Below are 19,144 nucleotides of genomic sequence, written 5' to 3'. Positions count from 1 at the left end.
ATGACATGCGCCAGAATGCGTTGTGCCGGAGATGGTGCACCAATGTATGTTGTGGACTGGACATTCATGTACATGTGCTTTGATCCCGGTTTAATGACACACCTTTGGTGAAACAATAGCAATATCTTTTGGTACCAAAATTATAGCTTGATGGGTCAATGAAACTGAGCTTTCTGCAGATTTCTTAAAAATAGAATAGTATGTCCAGATTTTATGTTCTAATGCAGAGGTTATGAAATGCCCTAGGTGTGTTCTTATGGTTTATTCTACATGCCACTCTTGCTTTAGATTTTGTTAGGATTTTGAAATTGTCTAACCAGCACTTTTAAAATTGCTAGCTTGCATGCTCTCTCCTCAACTGTTGCTCATTGGATGCTGATTTTAAAGCTGCTTTCACTGTAAATAGGGCATCTTCTCCAATGTATTCGTTTTAATATAAATCTATTTAAAACTGTTCTTATTTCATTTCTTTCAGTTATCTGGAGTTGTTCTCCTTGGAGTTGGACTTTGGGCATGGAGTGAAAAGGTAGGCATGAGAATGGAGTTTCATTTGGACCGCTTTTCTCCTTTTTGTCTTTGTCCCTAAAGTAAATGTACATTTCTAATGGATTGTGTCCTCCCACAGATTCCTCATCTTTGATATATTCGTAAGTCTGCTTGCAGCTTCGGAAACTTTTTTTTTTATAGTAGAGGGCCCTGTACATCATCGACTCATGGCCCTCGACTGCCTGTCCTGCTCTCGGTTGTTACGCAATGGTATAAGTAGCTTACTTGGCACCCATTGTGTCAGTTCTGTTACTTCGAATGCTCATTGCGCTTCGGACAGATAATTGTCTTAGCGATTTTTCTCTATTTTTTTAATGTCTACTCCAAAAACCAGATTTGCGATGAGCCAAAATGTCCATTACGGACCCACATCGGGATAGGTCTTTGGTGTTTGGGGGTTGGTCTTAAAGTCGACGACAGCGCCTGGTGGCAGTTGGTGACGGTGAAGGACTTGAAGGAGGTAGGGAGGGCGGAGACGTGTGAAGGCATCATGAAGCAAGACACTGACAACAGATTCAAAGTTCAAACAAAAATGGTTTATTAACTTAAATGTCAGGATGGTTGAAGGCATAACTTGCCCTATACTAAGGTGGGATTTCCATAGAGTCAGTAAGTTTAACTTAAAAATCTGTGTGTCCAAATTGTATACTTGCCCTTGCAGCTAAAGCTAAACAATGTGTAGGAATGTCGGCAGTACACAAAATGGTGTTCCAATAAAATTTCTGAGCTTCTTCCAGCTCTTGGCTTGCTTTCCAGCTCCCCTTCCTCAAGTTCAAGACAGTTCCACTAAGTCTCTGGGTTCCCTTCCCCAAGAAGACAACAGTTACAAAAAGGGGTCTCTAGGTTCCCTTGCTCAAGAGTTCAGCTTGCCAACTTGTACTTGGTGTCAGTCTCTCTATCAAAACCAGTTCCAGGTTAACTTCACACGTCTTCTGGTTTCTTGCCCGTTTAGATTGCTCTCTTTTGCTTCATTTCAGCAGTTTTTCATACACTTGGATTTGCTCTTTGTATGTTCCTTTGGCTATCTCAGATGGGGTCCCCGGTCTAGGCGCAGTTGTCGGACCACACAGTCCACCCATTACAGGTCACACAACTGGTAGCCCCAGGCTTTCTTGCCCACACAGGTTCTTCTGTAACTGCACCTGTGTTCTGGTTCATATTCACTTGGCTTTCTCCGTGCCAGTCTTTTGACTTTGCCACAATGTGCTCTTTCATACAGTACAGTTCCTGGTGCTCTTTCTTCACCACATTGCTTTCCCACTCTTCAGCAATGTTCAACCTTTGCTTTCCACTGCGTTTCATAAGATTTATTTGCTGTCAATAGATTGTATTTGTAGTTCACACAAATGTATCTGTTAATTGATTTGTCAAAAACTTTAGTTTGGTGTTCAATAGTATGGAGCTTTTATTCTATTTCTAACAGTTCATCTTATTCATATTGATCATAACCCGTGACTTTGGGTTTACTATATCTTGCATATTTTTATTTCTTTCAGCATTAATTTTTGCTCTCTACCAGCCTCCAGGAGCACCCCGGTTCGAGTGCTCTCTCCTGCTCACTCCCCAGCAGTGCTCAGGATAGGATTTTGGAGTGAGAGCATTTTACTCTCAAATGGTAGAATTGGAATGTAAATCCAATTTCAAGAGATTAAAAATGTTTTTTCTCTTTCGCAAGAGTAAAAAGGGCCCGACAACTATCCAATTTGTGCGCAAAATAAAACCTTGTTAAAAACATAAGTGACAAAACGGCTGTATTTCAAAGTGGTTCTAAATAATGTATTGCACCTGTGGAAAACATTTTCCCCGCAGATGCATACTACCCAGCTTCATCTTCATGACACACTCTGTTAAACTTTGCTACAGATACCAGCTAGTTACATCGGGTGATTCATAAATCAAGTCCCTCACTCTACCGTCCCTACTGTTGCTGCCTGGCACTACCTTCTTGACAGCCACTCCATGTTTTTGATCCATCTCTCCTTCCCTTTGCTACTTTAATTCCCCTGTCTCTCACTTTCTGACGCTCTGCTTCTCACCCTTAAGTGTTGCGATGCCACGTTTTGTGGTCCCTTGGTCTGTCACTCTGACTCTCCCATCTCTGCGTTCTATTGTTGCTTTTTCCCCTCCTATATCTCGCTGTATCGGTTGATATAACCCCTCTTCCTCTCGCATGTCGTTAGTCTGGCTATATATATTTTTTTCGTTTTCTCGGTTGTGGTCGCTACTCCTTTTGATTCTTTCTTGCACTGTCTGTTATTGGCCTGCACTTCTCTAGTCTTGCTTTTCTATTTTCATCTCTTCCCCCCCTGCTGGCGATCTGTTTTATTTTACTGTCTCCAAAATGTCTCTCTTGCTCTGCTTCTTTCCCGCACTCTTATTATTTATTTTGTGTTTGTCCTATTATTAACTGTTTCCCTTCTCACTTTCTATGTTGTCCTATCATGTAGCTAATTGCTCGCTCTTCCTGTTGCTTGAATCCTATTTTGGATTGTCTAGTATGTTCTCTCCTCTTCCCCCCCCCCCCCCCACCTCGCTCCCACACCTTTGTTCTTCTCTATTTCCTAGGGTCAGAGTTGCTCTTCCTTTCCTGTATTCCTGTTATAGCACAAATAAATATCAAAAAAGCTGAAAATGCCTTTTCTGTTTAAAACTCTAGTGCAGCTTTACCATTGGGTGCTCCTTTTTAGATGTGTGCAAACCTTCTTTTGGCCATGAGGCTGGGAATTCTAGAGTTAGAGGTTTGTCTGACCAGATGCAGCACTTGCTTGAATGCAGGTGCTTTACCAACACAATATGCCATTACAAGTACAGGAGCCCATTTGAGATGTGTGTTCAGAGCCGTTAAAAGCATAGTAGTACTCATGGGATGTGCGTGTTCTACTTCTGAGCCATCAAAGGTATATCGGCCTTGATGAGTTGTGTTTTGAGCCATTACAAGTATAGCATTCCAGATGAAATGTGTGTTCTGAATCATTGAACATTTAGTAGTCCTTTTGATAAGTCGAAAGGTAAGTCAATTGTGTTACAATTGAATGTTGCCTACATCTTAAATGCATATCTCTGATGCAGACTCATTAATTCACCTATTAGCAGGATTTGAACTAACAGGTTACACAATAATCTCTGCAGTAGGGTTATTAACCCACTGAGCTGCCTTTCCAACAGGCTGTTGACACTGAAAGGCACATAGGGTTAGGACACTGGCAGTTCCATGTGAGGCTTGCCTGACAAAAATGGCTTGTTATAAGCTCTAAGCCTGTTTGGACTATCTTACATTAGTCGGGAGATTCATAATGAGGCTTTGAAATGTTCTAGATTTTTCAGTGGTACTCGGTAATAGGACATGGGAGAAGCAGAAGTTTTGTAAAGCGTAAGACCGAGCAGAACAGATAGAAGGATAGGACAGCAATACCATCTTCTCGCACTGTCCGAGGTTGGTGGGAAGACCTCAGACACTGTTCTTGCTCTGTACTTTAGCTCGCTGCCGAACATGCCAACACATGTTCGTGCTTTCTTAGCAGTAGCTCTGTTAAGAAATTCAGGTACTGTCCCAAAACGTAGCAGTCCTGCAAAGAAATGTGGGCATGATGCAATCAGCCCTGCTGTGAATATTTGGCATTGTGCGATGACATGCGTACGGTATAGCAGCTCAGTTGATAGTTTAAGCTACTTTGTCTGAATATATAGCAGTCCTGTTGAGAGGTACAGGTACAATCTGTGCCACTGAAAATATATACAGCACAACTTCTACCTGTATCCATTATACCTGCTAGAGGTGGGTGGTCAGAAAGGGAGTTAAAGTTCAGACCACATGCATAGCTATGCAATTGGTGTACTTCTGTGATGAAAAGAAAACAAACTATGAAATGCCTATGCTGCTGCAACTGCACTGCCTCTATTAAAGCCAATTAAGCAGAAATGCAGCCTTTGTTTGAGAATTTTCATTTTACACAATACTACCTGTGTCCTGAAGCAAAGTGAAAAGCATGTTTGATTCAAGATGCTTTAATAACACTAACCTACAAAATGCAGGCAGTTGAACAAAGTGAACAAAACACAAATTCCCTTTTACTTTACTCAGAAAGTAATATCTTGATAGAATCATTAACAGAGGAGAGTGTTAGAAAAAATGAAACCGAGCAGGACTCATCCCAGTTGATTCTTTCAAGGAACTTTGTCGATTTACTAAAGTAAAGGGTGGATTTGCAAGCTGATGCTAGCCCAGGCTGTCACTAGTGAGCTATGGGGGTGCAGCCATAAATAGCCCGTGCAAGTGGTATGCAAGGAAGAATTAAAAGGGCCATATTGATGAGATTTCTGTGTTAAAAAGGCCTGACTCTCACCTTATCTGGAGGTCTGCTCACCAGTCCCTGGCATCTGCTCTGATCAGCTGCTTCTCTTCTCTGCAGACATGTTTCCTCTGGATTGCGATCCCCACTTGCACTTCGATGCTTTCTCTGTGGGTTGCCAGCAGCTCAGCTCACTTCCAGCGGATGCTGCCGATAGCTTACAGCTATCGGATTTCTTCTGTGCCCACAGCTCCTGCTACAGTCATCCGACCAAGGAGGTGCCCATCACTGTGGCCCTCTCACAGCCTGCCCTGGCCTCTGCTCCACAGCTGCTTGAGGAAACTTGCTGGTGTCCTGGCTTCAGAGGAGGACCCTACGCGGCCACCTCCTTCTGAACAGGAGTCTCCCCTAAGGCCTACAACGCTCAGCCCGGCTTCTCGTCTGCTGGTCTCTCTGCTCTCCTTGTTGGCTCCACCTTTTATACACCTGCAATCATTTAACAGGTTGCAGGTGAGTCATCAGGCCCCAATTGCCTCCCCATAGTCAGTGGAGTAATCTGAACGTGCCTGTCCCTTACACAAGTCTCTAGGCCTCGTCCACATCTCAGTACTAGAGTGGTGAAATTACATGTTGGTGTGCACTACTCCTAGTTGTCCTTCCTCGTGGCTATCAAGATATCTTATTCTCCATAGGACCCTGGAAACACATATTGTTGTAAAGTATTATCTGACTAAGAAACTTTCCATTAATAAGGACACCCTTATGAAGTGGGGCGATGATCTAGCCTTCCTCGCCTTTTACTTTTTGACCTTGGGATTTATTCACAAAGGACCTGTGTGTCCACATGAACTGGTACACTACGATGTAAGAATGAAAATAACCTTTGTTTAAGATTGATCTGTATATTGTTAATACAGCATTTTTTGTTCACTTTGTTGTAAATACTGCACTTCTCTCCTTTTTTTTTAGCTATATTGATGGTATCATACGTTGTCTTTACCTTTTGTTTATGTATGTTGCATTTTTTCAACACTTTGTTTCAAGTTTTATGTACTGAATATCTGCCTGTATGATTAGCAAATAAAACTCTTGTTTGCTAGTCTCTGGTTTGTTTTAGCTCAGTGAGAGGTTAATATACCTTTGACCTCAGGTTTGGATCTACCACTTTACGGACCAACCTACACACTAATTTATGGACAGGACCATAATCCTGTACCAGTAAAGCACCATAGCCTTGAGCTTTGTCCACTAGAAAGGGTACACACTTTTTTGTTTAAATCTTCCTCGTTCCAGTACTACAATGGTAGGAATGAGGGGAAAAGGTTTGCAACAGCCTATAAAGGCAGGGGGGAGGGGGAGGTTGGTTCTCACAAGGAAAAGGGGATACCATGTTGCGCCTGCAGATATCCTCTATCCGATTCCAAAAGACCCTCCACCCAGGTCATCCACCCTCGTATCTCCACCCCCGGGGTCAGGATTCAAAAGCCTCTCCTTGGCCACCTGAGAAGATGGTCCAAGGGGAGTAGGTGTGAGGATACACTTGGGTTTCTCACAAAGCTCGCCCTAGGTAGGCCCCAATCCAAGTCTCCGTAGACTACCCCTTCAAAGAGGAGATAGTCGAATGAGTCCAGGGATTTTTTTCCCCTGTGAAAGTTAGTAAACACTCCAAACACTCCAAACACTTGAAGCGCTGAAGGTGGCGGTCATGACGCTCATCTTTTCACAAGAATTCAAAGAAGCAATGCCATCGTTCATGTTTGTCTCAACTCTCGCCCAGCATATAAAACTGTTTTCCCAGCAAGTCGGCGTCTAGAGCTGACTGGGAGGAATTCAGCCTCCAGATGCTGATGTGTTTAACAAGGCAGCTTCAGCAACCCTTTCGAAAGAACCTAAGAATTAGACCCTATTGTGCCTGGTAGGGCCGTCGGGGCATCTTCAGAGACAGTTACTTGCGTGCCTTATAGCCTGGGTGGTAAGGTTCCTCTACCTTTGTACAAAGAGGCTTAGTCTCATATTAACTCAAAGCCAAATCCCCCTCCTTGAATCCTTGGGGGAGCCGGCAGCCGTTCCATCGGCATCAAACCCGTCGACACCTTCGAAGGATGCCAACACCTTCACCTTTTGAAGGAAGCCTTTTAAGCAGTTACCCAGGACAGACTACTTAGTCTATGGGGTCCATTTCCGAGGAGGAGTAAGATGTCTATTTTGGTCTGGAGTTGGGCACTCCTAATATGCCCAAAGAATTGATATCTGAGAAATCTAGGATACAAAGGGCCTAATTCACAGTAGCATTTTATAATGGAAAAACCCTATTGGAAAAACAGTCTAAATCATGCTCAAACTGTTGTAGATTATCTGATGGATGCTAGTGGCTTGATACCTGACCAGAAACTGCTTTACCACTTCAGCTTCTGCTGGACATGCGACCCATCATATAGGATGGTCATGGGTAAGGTCACTGAATATTTGTGCTAAGGTAGACTGATGGCAGCTTTTGAGAAGGATGATCGCCCTGACATCCTGGATAAGGGCCCACCAAAGATCCTGTATTGCCATTTCACACAGCCTTGAAAACCAGGATCCTAGAGAACTGGTTGAAGCTGGATACCACACCGGCAGTCAAGGATCTCGCAAAGAAATACAGACCAGCTTCTATTGATTTGGAGTTTCTATCAAAACATCAACATCCCACCCCTGAGAGCTTGGTGGTTGAGGCAGCTACCTCAACTTCAAAGGCGAATGCCTATCCAACTAGCCCTCCAGATGATACGGACGATAAAACGTTTGACGCCGCAGGGACGAGGGTGTTGACTGAAGGCCATCATTGCAACTTGTGCTCTGGCCAAGTATACACACCTTATGGGATGTGGCGGCATTGGCGGCAGAGCACATCCCGGAAGGGGAGGAAAGAAGGATTCTTAAGTCTTGTACGAGACGGAAAGGATGCCATGTTTCCGTCTCTCCATTCTGGCTTGGATTCATTGACTGTACAAGACTAGCCATGGCGGTGAGTACTGTCAGTAGGAGATTTGCGTAGCTGTGCGGGTCAGCGTTTTCGCTTGATGTCCAGGCAAGGTTTGTGTCCCGTCCCCTTTCCTCCATACTTGTGACATTCCGTCCTTTAGGACTGGACCGGAGCACTTTTGTGAAAAGCATACAAAATGTAAAATGTTTGTCCTTCTATATTTACGCGGGGTACCATACGTGGCTGTAACCCCGCCCTCCTGAGCTTCGCGCCGTGCATCACCCTTCAGTCCTTTTCTCTGCACGGTTGGGGCTGGACACACTTGCATAACTGGGAAATGTTTCTTTATTCCCTTTTGTCCTTCCTTCCTGCTCAGGTTCCACGGTCACTTGGTCCTCCGTCTATGCTGGAGCGTCTCGGGTTTGTGTCCTGTACTTCATGCGAACGCTGCTTTGCCAGGGCGGGTCCCCATGCTCTCTGCTTGGAGTGTCTGGACCCGGGCTATTGTTTGGACTTGTGTTTCTACTGCGATTCCCTCTTCGCCTGAGGACTCCAACTTAGTCTTCTTCGGTGGGAGGAAGTGTTTGAGCGCATTCCGCCTCCTCATTTCCAGCTTTTCATTGACAAAAAGAAGAGACGCCCGGTAAGTTCCTTACTTTTTAGTATGCCCCGTCCAGGGGAATCCTTCCTGGGGTCTTCCAGGTCCGGGAGGGGCTTGAGTAGCTCTGTTACCATGGGTTCCCCAGAGGTGCCTCGTAGGCCTAAGAGGCGAACCCGAGTTTCCTCTGAGTGTTCCCACGACAAACCTATCAAAACCGGACCACGTTCCGAGGATCACCAGTTAGGTGCTATAGCAGCCCAGTTCATCTGCGGCTCTGGATAACGGGGTTCGCTCCGAGGTCTCCATTTTTGGAGTTTTCCACACAGACACCGGGGTACGCCCTCAGGTCTCTGTTTCTGGAGCTTTTTATACTGAGCCACGGCTTGAGACCCCTCTCGAAGGGAGCTACCCATACCGGGGTGAAACGCAAGGTTCCTCTTGAGGCTAAGGTCTGTACCGACAAAACCGAGAGTTCTTGTATGTGAGGTGGATTCCTCAACGTTCCCGCGCTCAGGGGAGCAGTGATACCGGTTCTGTCGAGGGGGCAAAGAGGGTGTTCACAGGCCGTAACTCCTCCATTACCGGCTCTGCCGAGGTTCCTCCTCTGGAGGCTAATTTTGGGGCGACCTCCAAGATGTCCAGTAAACATCCGAGACCTCCCAGTACCGGCTTGGCCAAGGATCCTTATGTCAAGGCTAAGGTGTTGCTTAAGTCCCCTGAACTGCCTGAGGAGACAATTGCCTCATCTACACATGTGACGCAGTTCTCTTGAGGTGTCAACAAAATGGCGGCCCAACCCTCATGTTCCACAACAGCCATTTTGGATACTTCCCTCACTCTTGCGCTCACGATGTCGGGTGCTGGGAACCTTCTTTTTGGGGCTGAGCAGCCGTGTCCACATCATGTGGAGAGCAAAAATCTGTTCCACCCTTCTTATGACTGGGGCACTCGGACACCGCTGCCTCATACTGTCTTGCTTCCTCCACCTGCTCCACTGGTCTGTGGACCCGGTCGGTGGCGTGCCTGCCTGGCAACCATCCTCATTGCATTTGTGGGGTATCCCTTTACGAGCGGCCTCTGCCCACCCCAGTGCCTAAAACTTCATCAGAGGATGATTTTTCTGAGAAATTTCAGAGGCTCATGCACTCTGACCCCATGAAGGAGTATTTTAGGGGTCTTTTCAAGGGAATTTACCCGGAACCTCCTGTTCCACCTTCCGCCCTAGCGGTTCCTACACACCCTGCGGTGGTGCCACCTCTTGTCCCACCTCCGGCTCTTCCTCCTCTACCTCCGTTGTCCCCATAGAGAAGACACCGGCAGAGCGTGCTAGCACTTTAAAACCTGAGGGCGGACCAGGCGCCTGTTTCTGATTTGCCGGATGACCCTCAAACAGATCAGGATAGCGATCCGCAGCCCTGCTCGGTCAGAGCATTCCATGCCCGGGTCCTGGATATGATAGTCCTCCATATTTCAGTACCTGAGGCCCCCGCTCCAAAGGAGGGGGTGCTTTTGGAAACATTTACCCTGTCGCCTCAAGAGCGCACTGGCCTGTTCCTCCAAAAGGATGTTTTGGCTGAGGCCGTAAGGTCTGGGATAAGCCCCACACTGGGCTACACATGAATAAAAGAATTGACGCTCGATACAGGCTTCACACCTCTGAGATAGCCTTATAGTCTTGTCCACTCCCTTCTCAACGATGGTGGCTGCGGCCATGCTTCAATCCAAGCCGGCCTCTGCAACCTAGACTGCAGCGCAGATTCTGTCCAAGGAAGACAAGATTCTGTACTCCTTGGGCAAGAAAGTATTTGCCAATTCAGCACTCCAGCTTCATCAAGCGAACACAGAGCTCATCCTGGCAGCAGCTAATCTGAGGCTGTGGAAAGAGTTGGCCGTTTTCCAGGAGTGTATTCCTCTGGATAGGCTAGATGACTTTAAGGCCGGTTTGTCGGACGTCAGGGTGTTGGCACAGGATCTGCTGGAAGCCGCGGCACACTACGTAGGTACCTCAGCTTGAGGCTGCATGGTGGGAATGGACACGTCCTGCCAGGCATGGCTCCATGCAGCAAAGTTTTTCTCTCGCCCATCAACCTCCTCTCCAGGGTCAGGTAGTCTCCCTGCCGACATCTGCCAAATTATATTTTTTTGTCGGTCTTACGAGACTCCGGTGGAAGGACAAATCTGGTCTCATCTGGAGGCGTGGCAGACCATCACTGTCGGCCAGTGGGTTTTGTCCATTGCTCGGGCGGGCTTTCGCTTGCCCCTCCCCTGACCCCACCCTTCAACCCGGCATTTCAACAGACCGGGTCCCCCTCCCTCAGAGCCAAGGTACAGAAACTTGTAGACCTCTGGGCGGTGGAACCTGTTCCCCTTGGGGAGCAAGGGGGGAGGCCTTCTCTGCCCAACTGTTCAGTGCCCAAACCCAACCAGGCTGGTCTGCGTACTATCCTCTACCTATCTCAGTTCAACCTTTCTCCTCCCCAAGAGAAATTCAAGATGATCAAGCCTTGCCAAATAAAGTCCTCTCTTCACAAGGGCGACTGGCTCATTGTGACCTTCAGGACGCTTACATGCACATCCTGATATGGGGGCTGCATCGGAAGTACCCGTGGTTTTCCCTGGGAGGGGAGCACTTCCAGTTCTGTGTGCTCCCTATTTGGTCTCAGCTCGGTGCTGAGTGTCTCTGCGAAGATGTCAGTCATCGCAGCTTTCCTCCAACTACAGGGGGTTCATGTTTATACATATTTGGACGATTGGCTGCTACGCAGCCCCTTCCCACAAACAGCATGAATCAATCTCCAGTCTCTCCTCCAGCTCCTGTTTCGTCTTAGGCTGATGGTTAACTGGCAGAAATCTTCCATGACTGTCTCTCAAGACCCGATTTTCCTGGGTTTCTGTTGCAACACAGTCAGTACCAAGGTTTTTCCTAACAGCGGACAGGATTGCGGCCATATCTGCCACGTGTCAGCTCTTCCTCCAGTCTTCGCACATGACGACTTGGTGGTTCCAGAGACTTTTGTGTCTTATGGCCTCTTGCGTACTGGATCTTCCTCTTGCACATCTGATGATGAGATGTACCCAGATGGCTCTTCGGAGCTCTTGGTCTCAGGCTTCGGATATGGATTCCAAGATCATTCCGGTTCTGTCCTTTATGACGAACAATCTGGAATGGTGGGCTTCGTCCGACAACCTTTCAGTGGGGGCCTCCTTCCTGGAGCCCTGCCCACAAGTGACGATCACTAGAGAATCCTCCCTTTTGCAGTGGGGTGCAACGCTTCGTCACCTCGAAGTATTCGATCTTTGGAGAATTCAGGACAGGCAGTTTCAAATCAATTATCTGGAACACCTGGCTGTCTTTCTGTCGCTCAAGGCTTTTCAGCCGTCCATCACAAAATAGGTAGTTAGTATTCGAACAGAAAATTTGGTGGCAATGTTTTATGTGAACAAGCAGGGTGGCACCAAGTCACCTCTCCTGGTGGACATAGCTATACAGATTTGGGAATGGGCCATCCAGCACAAGGTTTGACTGCTTGCTCTGCACATTCCGGGCCACATCAATGTCACTGCAGACTCGCTCAGTTGCCAATCTGTGATTGAACACAGATGCCCTCCCTGCCATTTTTCGCCAATGGGGCACTGCAGAAGTTGACCTCTTTGCGACCTTTGCATACAAGAAACTTCCTCTGTATGCATCCAGATACGGTCTCAGCATTTCCTCCCTAGGGGACGCTCTCGAGATTCCGTGGCACAACATGAAGGCTTATAAGTTTCCTCCACTGCCTCTAATTCATCGGTCACTCCGCAAGCTCAGTAGGTCATCGAATTGCACTCTTCTCCTCATAGCTCTTTCGTGGCCAGCCAGATTCTGGTTCTTGGAACTTCAGCATCTATCAATACTTCCTCCAGTCAGATTGCTGTTAATTCCTGACCTGCTTCACCAGTGTGATCAACAGATGTGGCACCCCTCCTACAATCGTTCATCTTGGCGCCCTGGTGCCTGAATTCAGATCTTTAGCGTAGTTTAATTTGTCTGAGGACAATGTGTATTATTCAAGCTGCCAGGAAGCCTTCTAAGAGGTCTCCATATAGGAGCAAATGGGTCTGTTTTTGTCACTGGTGCTTGGCTACACAACTGGACACTAGGCTCGCTACGGTGGGCACAGTTCTATCTTTTGTGTCCCACCTTGCAGCTTCGGGCATTCGTGTTTTGTCTTGCAGAACTTATTTATCGGCGATTGCGGACTACCTGTCCACTGACTGCTGTTCTTTTTCACTGACCAATCCAGTCATTAAAGGGCATTTTGCGGGTTCCCCCAACATCCCCCCGAAGCTCACGGTCCTCACAAGCTCTTGTTCTTTATAGGCTGGACTCCTACAACAGCCTTTCTCAATCTTCCTAACGCTACTATTCGCCTCCTTCAACTAATCCCGAACAGGACTGAAAGACTTGTCCTGGGCCTCAAACCCAGGGACTGCATCGCTCCAGCTTTTGAATCTCACCACTGGTTCCCCCTCGCCGCGAGGAGCAAGTTCAAGACCCTTTGCATCATCCACAAGGATTTCTGGGGCCGTGCCCCCCTATATCCAACACCCTCTTCCTAAATACCTTCCTTCTAGAGCCCTCCGCTCAGCTACCTCAAACTCTGTGTCGGATGCTTCTTCAAACAGAGTGGGGGCTAGATCTCCCTCTCTCTTCTCTGCAGTTGGTTCCCTGCCACTGTCAGGCTTGAGCTGGATCACCTGAGGTTCTGGAAGATTCTCAAGATTCCTCTTCTCCCTTCTACTCTGCTAAACTACCTGTATGCTCGTCCTGACTGGTGGCATGGTTTCCCTCAGTCGCACAGGGTACCACGCCCCAGTCAACCTGCACTGCCTTCTGACCTACCGAGCACATCCGGTCTGTGACTGCACCTGTTTTCCTTGCACTTACTCGGAGCCCTGCTGCCCTGACTGCACTTCTCCTTGTACCCCTTCCCTGCAATTCTCCCTACACCCTCTGCCCTCCACTTCTCATTTAATTTGCACGATCTGAATTCCACAACACCTAGTAAGATTGTTTGTCTCGTCATCCCTCTGTCTCCCACTCCTGTGTCTTGTGGCGCCTAGAAACACTTGTGTAAAGGTGCGGTATAAATACCAAATCCTATCATATTATGACTACTTATAAGTGCGTGGCCTGGTCGCACTATTAGGCAAACACTAGCCACATTTCGTGTAAATCTATTGCTAGTTTATTAATTTGTATTGCGCGCAGTATACTTTCAGCGTGAGTTACAATTGTTGCAGTTGAATAAGTTACAAAGGTTCCAATTAGTTAGTACATAATAACAGAGTATTTACATAATAATGGATACATGGATGGTATTTACATAATACAGTAGATAAGGCAAAGCATGTGCAGAGTAATACCATATAGGTCAATGGCAGTGGTTACAGTGCCAATGAGTCAGATAGCTACAGTTGAAAAAGCAGAGACAATCCTGTTATGTTAGATGTCCCTGGATGCAAGACAATTTATGGTGTTTCGCCTAAAGTGAGGGAAGGGTTGATCTGCTGTCAATGAGGGAGGGAGGGAGGGAGGGCATTCCAGAGCTGTGCCACCCTGACAGGGAAACTGCTCCCCTCAGCCTTATTTAGTTTGAATCTGGGGACGACCAGACCGAATGAATTAGCTGTCCTGGTGGGGCATGAGGTGGATTTTCTGACAAATCTCTCATAAGCTATAGATGTTTCTTAGATGTAGAAACTGAGTGACTTTTCAGAAGAAAGATTTTTGTTCATCCATGCTTTGGAACACAATTCCTGCACCAGTGCACATGACTCACCCTAGCCTAATCTCAGATCTGCCTTTTCTTTATTTTCTTTGGTTACCAGAAGGTTGAAACCGTTAAGGTGCACAAGCACCTCAAACACCTGTGCAATTACACGCATACCGTCCCAGCTCATTAGTTGAAGGATATTGTTCAACACATTGGATTGTGATAAAATACCAAATGTAGGTGGTGGTTTCTGGCAGTGCATATCATTGTATTCAGATCATCATGATGGGTGCCTTTTAACTTTAGCATGGGATTCCCACTTAACCAAAACTGTCACTTCTAGGAAGATAACACAGCTGCGCTAATTTCTGTTAAGGAACATAACTTTGTATTCATTTGAAATGGGTTTCATTGTTAGACTATTAGTTGCAGGGAGAAAAACAACCCTGTGACAATAGGTTGTGTTACCAATTAGAGAAACAAACAGGTGTCCACAAACGTGAGGAACACTGCCGTCCCCTGCACACCTAATTCTATTGTGATCCAGTCAACATTTTTAGACCATCTGGGTAGCTACTTATGGTTATCCATTCTTTTTAACTTGCAGAAATAATTTCACTTCAGTAGTTTTCATATATCAACAGTCGCGATTGGGATGTGATGTCTACAAAGGAATCTCACACATCCTGCTGCACAGGGCAGGTAAGGTGGAGATATTAGATAATTCCAGAACACTGGGGCACCTTACAATACAAAAGGACTGCACTGGGCGCTTTTTCTTTTAAATATCTTTGTGTGCCTTGACCTACAGGCCCACTCACTTTGAGATTGAATCAGTGTTGGGCATAACATTCAAGAGAGTTACCATCGCACAGTGAAGTAGAGTGGAAGCCTTGCACCACCCATTAGGGTAAGATGTTGGCAGAAGCAGAGTATGCTTATCACGTTTTGCTGTTTATTTGGCATATCCTTAAATTGCACCTAACAGAAATTGGCCCTTATTTTTCACTAGAACCATTTACTCATTTTGATGAACGACCTTAAAGGCAGACATACATTCATAATGTAGTTTTATGCACAGCTGCCAGACTAGATATCCTCCCTTGAAAGTGAGAATAGATCATGATAGAGATTTATGGAATAAGAGAAGATGATGATACACACATTCATGTTTTATATAATCAGGCAGAGCTGGACGTCTGGAAGAAGACTTAAGGCCTTAGCACTTACGACCAAAATACAGCTTGGGCTCTGATAGTCTGACACCAGGTGAATACTAAAACAGATCATGATGGACATTATGATGTGTGTATTAAAGGTTTTGCATAGATTATTCCTCTAAGCGGGTATACTCTTTATTCTCGAAGACTTGTAGATCAGAGTGCATTTGAGGCACAAAATACACAAAGAATAGCTCCTGAGGAAGGGAAAGGAATTCCCAAAACGCATAGAGCAGAATCCATAATTCATGGATTACTGATTTGAGAATCTTGATTATTGTATTGTTAAAACTATTGTTTGAAAAGTAATTGTGTACAAAATATTTGCAACATTTAAACAGTCGTGATTGTTGATATATGAACTACTAAAGAGAAATGATTTCTGTAAGTTAAACATAACGGATAACCATACTTTACTAACCAGTTTAGAATTAGGTGTGCAGGGGGGCGGTATTGTTACAAAATAACACAGCTAGTTAGGCTCACGATTAAGACAACTGAGCAACCTGCAGTATCTGATTCGAAGCCCAGCAGGGTCAACTTGTTGCTTTATCCGTTTTAGGCTGATAAACTGACTGCCATTGAACTAGTTAACGCCGATTTGCGCGCAGAAGGTATGGCTCTGTCAATCAGCCGGCTTTCAACCTGGGCATTAATATTGATTGATCCAGAGATTCCTGCCACCTGCCTGTCACCTCCTCCCTACCCCTTGTTCTTACCCACATATGTACTGTGGCAAGTTCCCACACTTCAGCAGGTCCTGCTGAACTACATTTCCCATTGTACTTTGGGTGTCCCTCCATTAAGTTTCTGCTTTTTTTAAATGTTCTTCCTGGAGCACCATTCCAGTGTCTCCGTGGCCTCTCCCACCAGCATCTCCAGATGGGTGCTTGTGCCTCTCCCTCCAGCAATGCTTAATGCTCGTTTTTGGCCTTTTTGACCTTTCTTTTGATTGATGCACTACTTTAATTTAGCCTGCGAAGTCTGCTAGTTCTCCTCTGTGTTCTATGGTCTTTTGGCATTGTTGGCTCCCCTTGCTACGGCAGCCATCCTCGGCGCTAGTGGGTACAAACTTTCATGGCAAAACGTTCTTCGTCTGGATAGCATCATAGCTGTTTGTAGCTGACAACAGATGATAAAGGTCCGGATACAGAGTTAAAGCCCTGTATATAGCCTGCTAGTGCCAGCTAGAAGGCATTATTGTAATCCCTGAAGTGTTCATTTTGTGTTCTCATTGGAAATCTGCAGGCTGCAAGAACCAGAAGAGCCCCTAGAGAGAGGTGCTGCACAATGCCATTGACTGGAGTGCGGGCTGTATTGGCTGGTATAAGCCCACTTTCCGCCATCTACTGTCGAATGACATGACGCACTATGGAAAGGCACCCGAGAAGACCTGCACAGACACTATTGTCATCAAATACGTTTTGGTCGTTGATATACATCTATCCATATGGATTCATTTTAAGTGTACAGATTTAGCGATTTATATAGTTTTTTCTCTCTACTGAACTGGGAAGATTGTTTTCTAACCCCATCTTAACCCCACCAATGAATACCTCTGTATGACACTTCTAGGACCAGTTTGTGCAAAGAGAACATCTGTGTATCTGTCACCTTCTTTTTTTAAAACAAATTCTCAACTCTTTTGCTTGCAATTTGCATTTATCCTTTGACGGGCTAGCCCCTGTTAGTTATTGTATTACTGAGAACACAGTCTGGCAGATGTTCTAGAGGACCCAGATGATTGCAGCAGGGACAAAAAAAAACTTTGGAAGTTTGAAAGAAGTGTCCATTGCTTTACATATGAAAGTGTTTTTCGTTGGCCGACTTCATGCCTTTATTCCTAGGTATTTTTTCATCCACAGCATGTGTACAAAATGTGTGCATATTTCAAATTGCATATGAAATTGTTTTGAATATATTTTGTATCTGGGTGTACAACTTAGGTGTGGTCTACATTCCAGATGTCATTTGGTAGTACCTTTTGCTTAATGTGTCCAGATAACATCAATAGAAATCTGAATTGATGTTGTAGAAAATTAAACTTAACAGAGGGCAATGCAATAACTTTCTCAGTGTCAAATCTTTCTTTTATTTTTTGTCAGGGTGTTCTGTCTGACATCACAAGGGTCACCCGCCTCCATGGCTTTGACCCAGTGTATCTCGTTCTCTTGGTCGGGATGGTGATGTTCATACTGGGATTTGCTGGATGCGTCGGAGCCCTGAGGGAGAATATCTGCCTGCTGAAGTTTGTGAGTAGTAACTAAAAGGAATTCTACTGAACACTTCGAGTTGAAGGTGATGAAAAAGATGTTGGGTTGGAGGGCAGAGGTCAAGGTTGATGAGATTTGTGGAAGACTATACAAGTTAGTTTGGCAAAGGGTTAACACTTCTGAAGTTGAAGTTTTTGAACTGGTCCACATTTGGTAGTGATTTATAACGTTTTAAATAAATGTATTGAACTTGCTTGCTAATGACTTTCGCTGAATTGTTAGTTATTTACAGACTTAAGGCAATTTCAAGGTGAGCTTCCGTCTGAAACAATAGAAAACAATCGTGACTGATCCACAGGGTTCGATATTGCTGGGAGCTATTTAGTTTCCTCTACCCTAGGAGAGTCTGGTTAGCTTAAAACCAACAGTTACCAGGATCTACTTTTAGCTCCCCAGGCCAACTAGTGTCTTAAAAATCTACATATGTGTCCTTAACGTAGAATGTTTGTGTAATGTAAATAAAGAAGTTCGGAGACATCTAGGACACATTGAAATATAATGTAGCATGCATAATGGGCAAAAAGGTAGTGTGCATCTTGTGTGGAATTTGGATTTGCAGTGCAATGTCGACATACTCTTTGTTTGCCAGTAGTAGTTCCTGTCTACTGGGTGATGCCGATACCCAGGAGCTGGCTATTGGCTCATACTCATTTGGATCTTAATTTCGAACCTGACTCATTCTAAATTCAGTACAAGGTGCCCACCATCTTTCTTAGCTGGGCTCTTTTAAAATCCAAATAGAGGCCTGTTGGTAAAGAGGTTGGGTGGGAGGGGGGCTTGAACTGCTACTCTTTGTGGGACCCCTTATCTATATTAATGGAGTTGCTACAATTGCCATGCATTTGACCAATACAGAAATACTTCAACAACACTATCGTAGCAAATGAAAAATAGAAGTTTAGCATTTGTTGTAGTATTCCTTCACTGTTCATTTACTGGTTCTTTGAAGTTGTTTAGGAGGGTCCTCGGATAGTTTACCACAGAAAAGGAGAAACTGACCTTAGCTGCCGAGACCCTCCCAGTCTAGTGAAAAGCTCCACGTACACTATGCACACAATGGAGAGGAAGAGCTGACACTTGTGAAATTACAGTGGTATACCAACTCCTTCAAAGTACTAGACAATGGTTTCTTCTAAATCACCATGTAACAAACTCGCACAACGTATAAATGTGTCACAATTTATTTGTCTCGAAGTGAAGAAAAAATACTCTTAATGAAACGCAAACTGCTCCTGTTCTATTTTACTTTGATGTCTTTGTGACCCGGGTGCCCATTTTAAGAGCCACCCCAAAACCCTCTTTTGGACAAAGAGCAGCCAAAACATTCTAGTTGCTCTATCCTCTGTATATTGGGTATCTGAAGTAACCAAGAGGTACATATAAGAGTTAGCAGCAGGGGGGTTTAGTATGCTGCAAATATAACTTCCACATCAGATGGAAACTATACAGCTTTGCTCATTGCATGTGATCCATTCCATGATGCGTTCAACATCT

The 19,144-nt window shown here is 45.3% G+C and overlaps 1 protein-coding gene across 5 annotated transcripts in view; it reads left to right on the top strand.

The window, feature by feature from the left end:
- Positions 1 to 19,144, top strand: part of TSPAN14 (tetraspanin 14) — a 449,587-nt gene that overhangs the window by 230,329 nt on the left and 200,114 nt on the right. For all 5 annotated transcript variants that reach the window (XM_069610831.1, XM_069610832.1, XM_069610829.1 and 2 more), the window contains 2 exons: positions 476 to 526; positions 17,483 to 17,629. In XM_069610831.1, the coding sequence (XP_069466932.1) occupies positions 476 to 526; positions 17,483 to 17,629 (198 nt within the window). The remainder of the gene's footprint in view (positions 1 to 475; positions 527 to 17,482; positions 17,630 to 19,144) is intronic.

This window comes from Ambystoma mexicanum, chromosome 8 (genome assembly GCF_040938575.1).
Source record: "Ambystoma mexicanum isolate Mex_15411 chromosome 8, UKY_AmexF1_1, whole genome shotgun sequence".
In the NCBI taxonomy this organism is placed as follows: Eukaryota; Metazoa; Chordata; class Amphibia; order Caudata; family Ambystomatidae; genus Ambystoma; species Ambystoma mexicanum.
The sequence above is the reverse complement of the archived record's forward strand: the minus strand, read 5'-3'. Positions and strand labels throughout refer to the sequence as shown.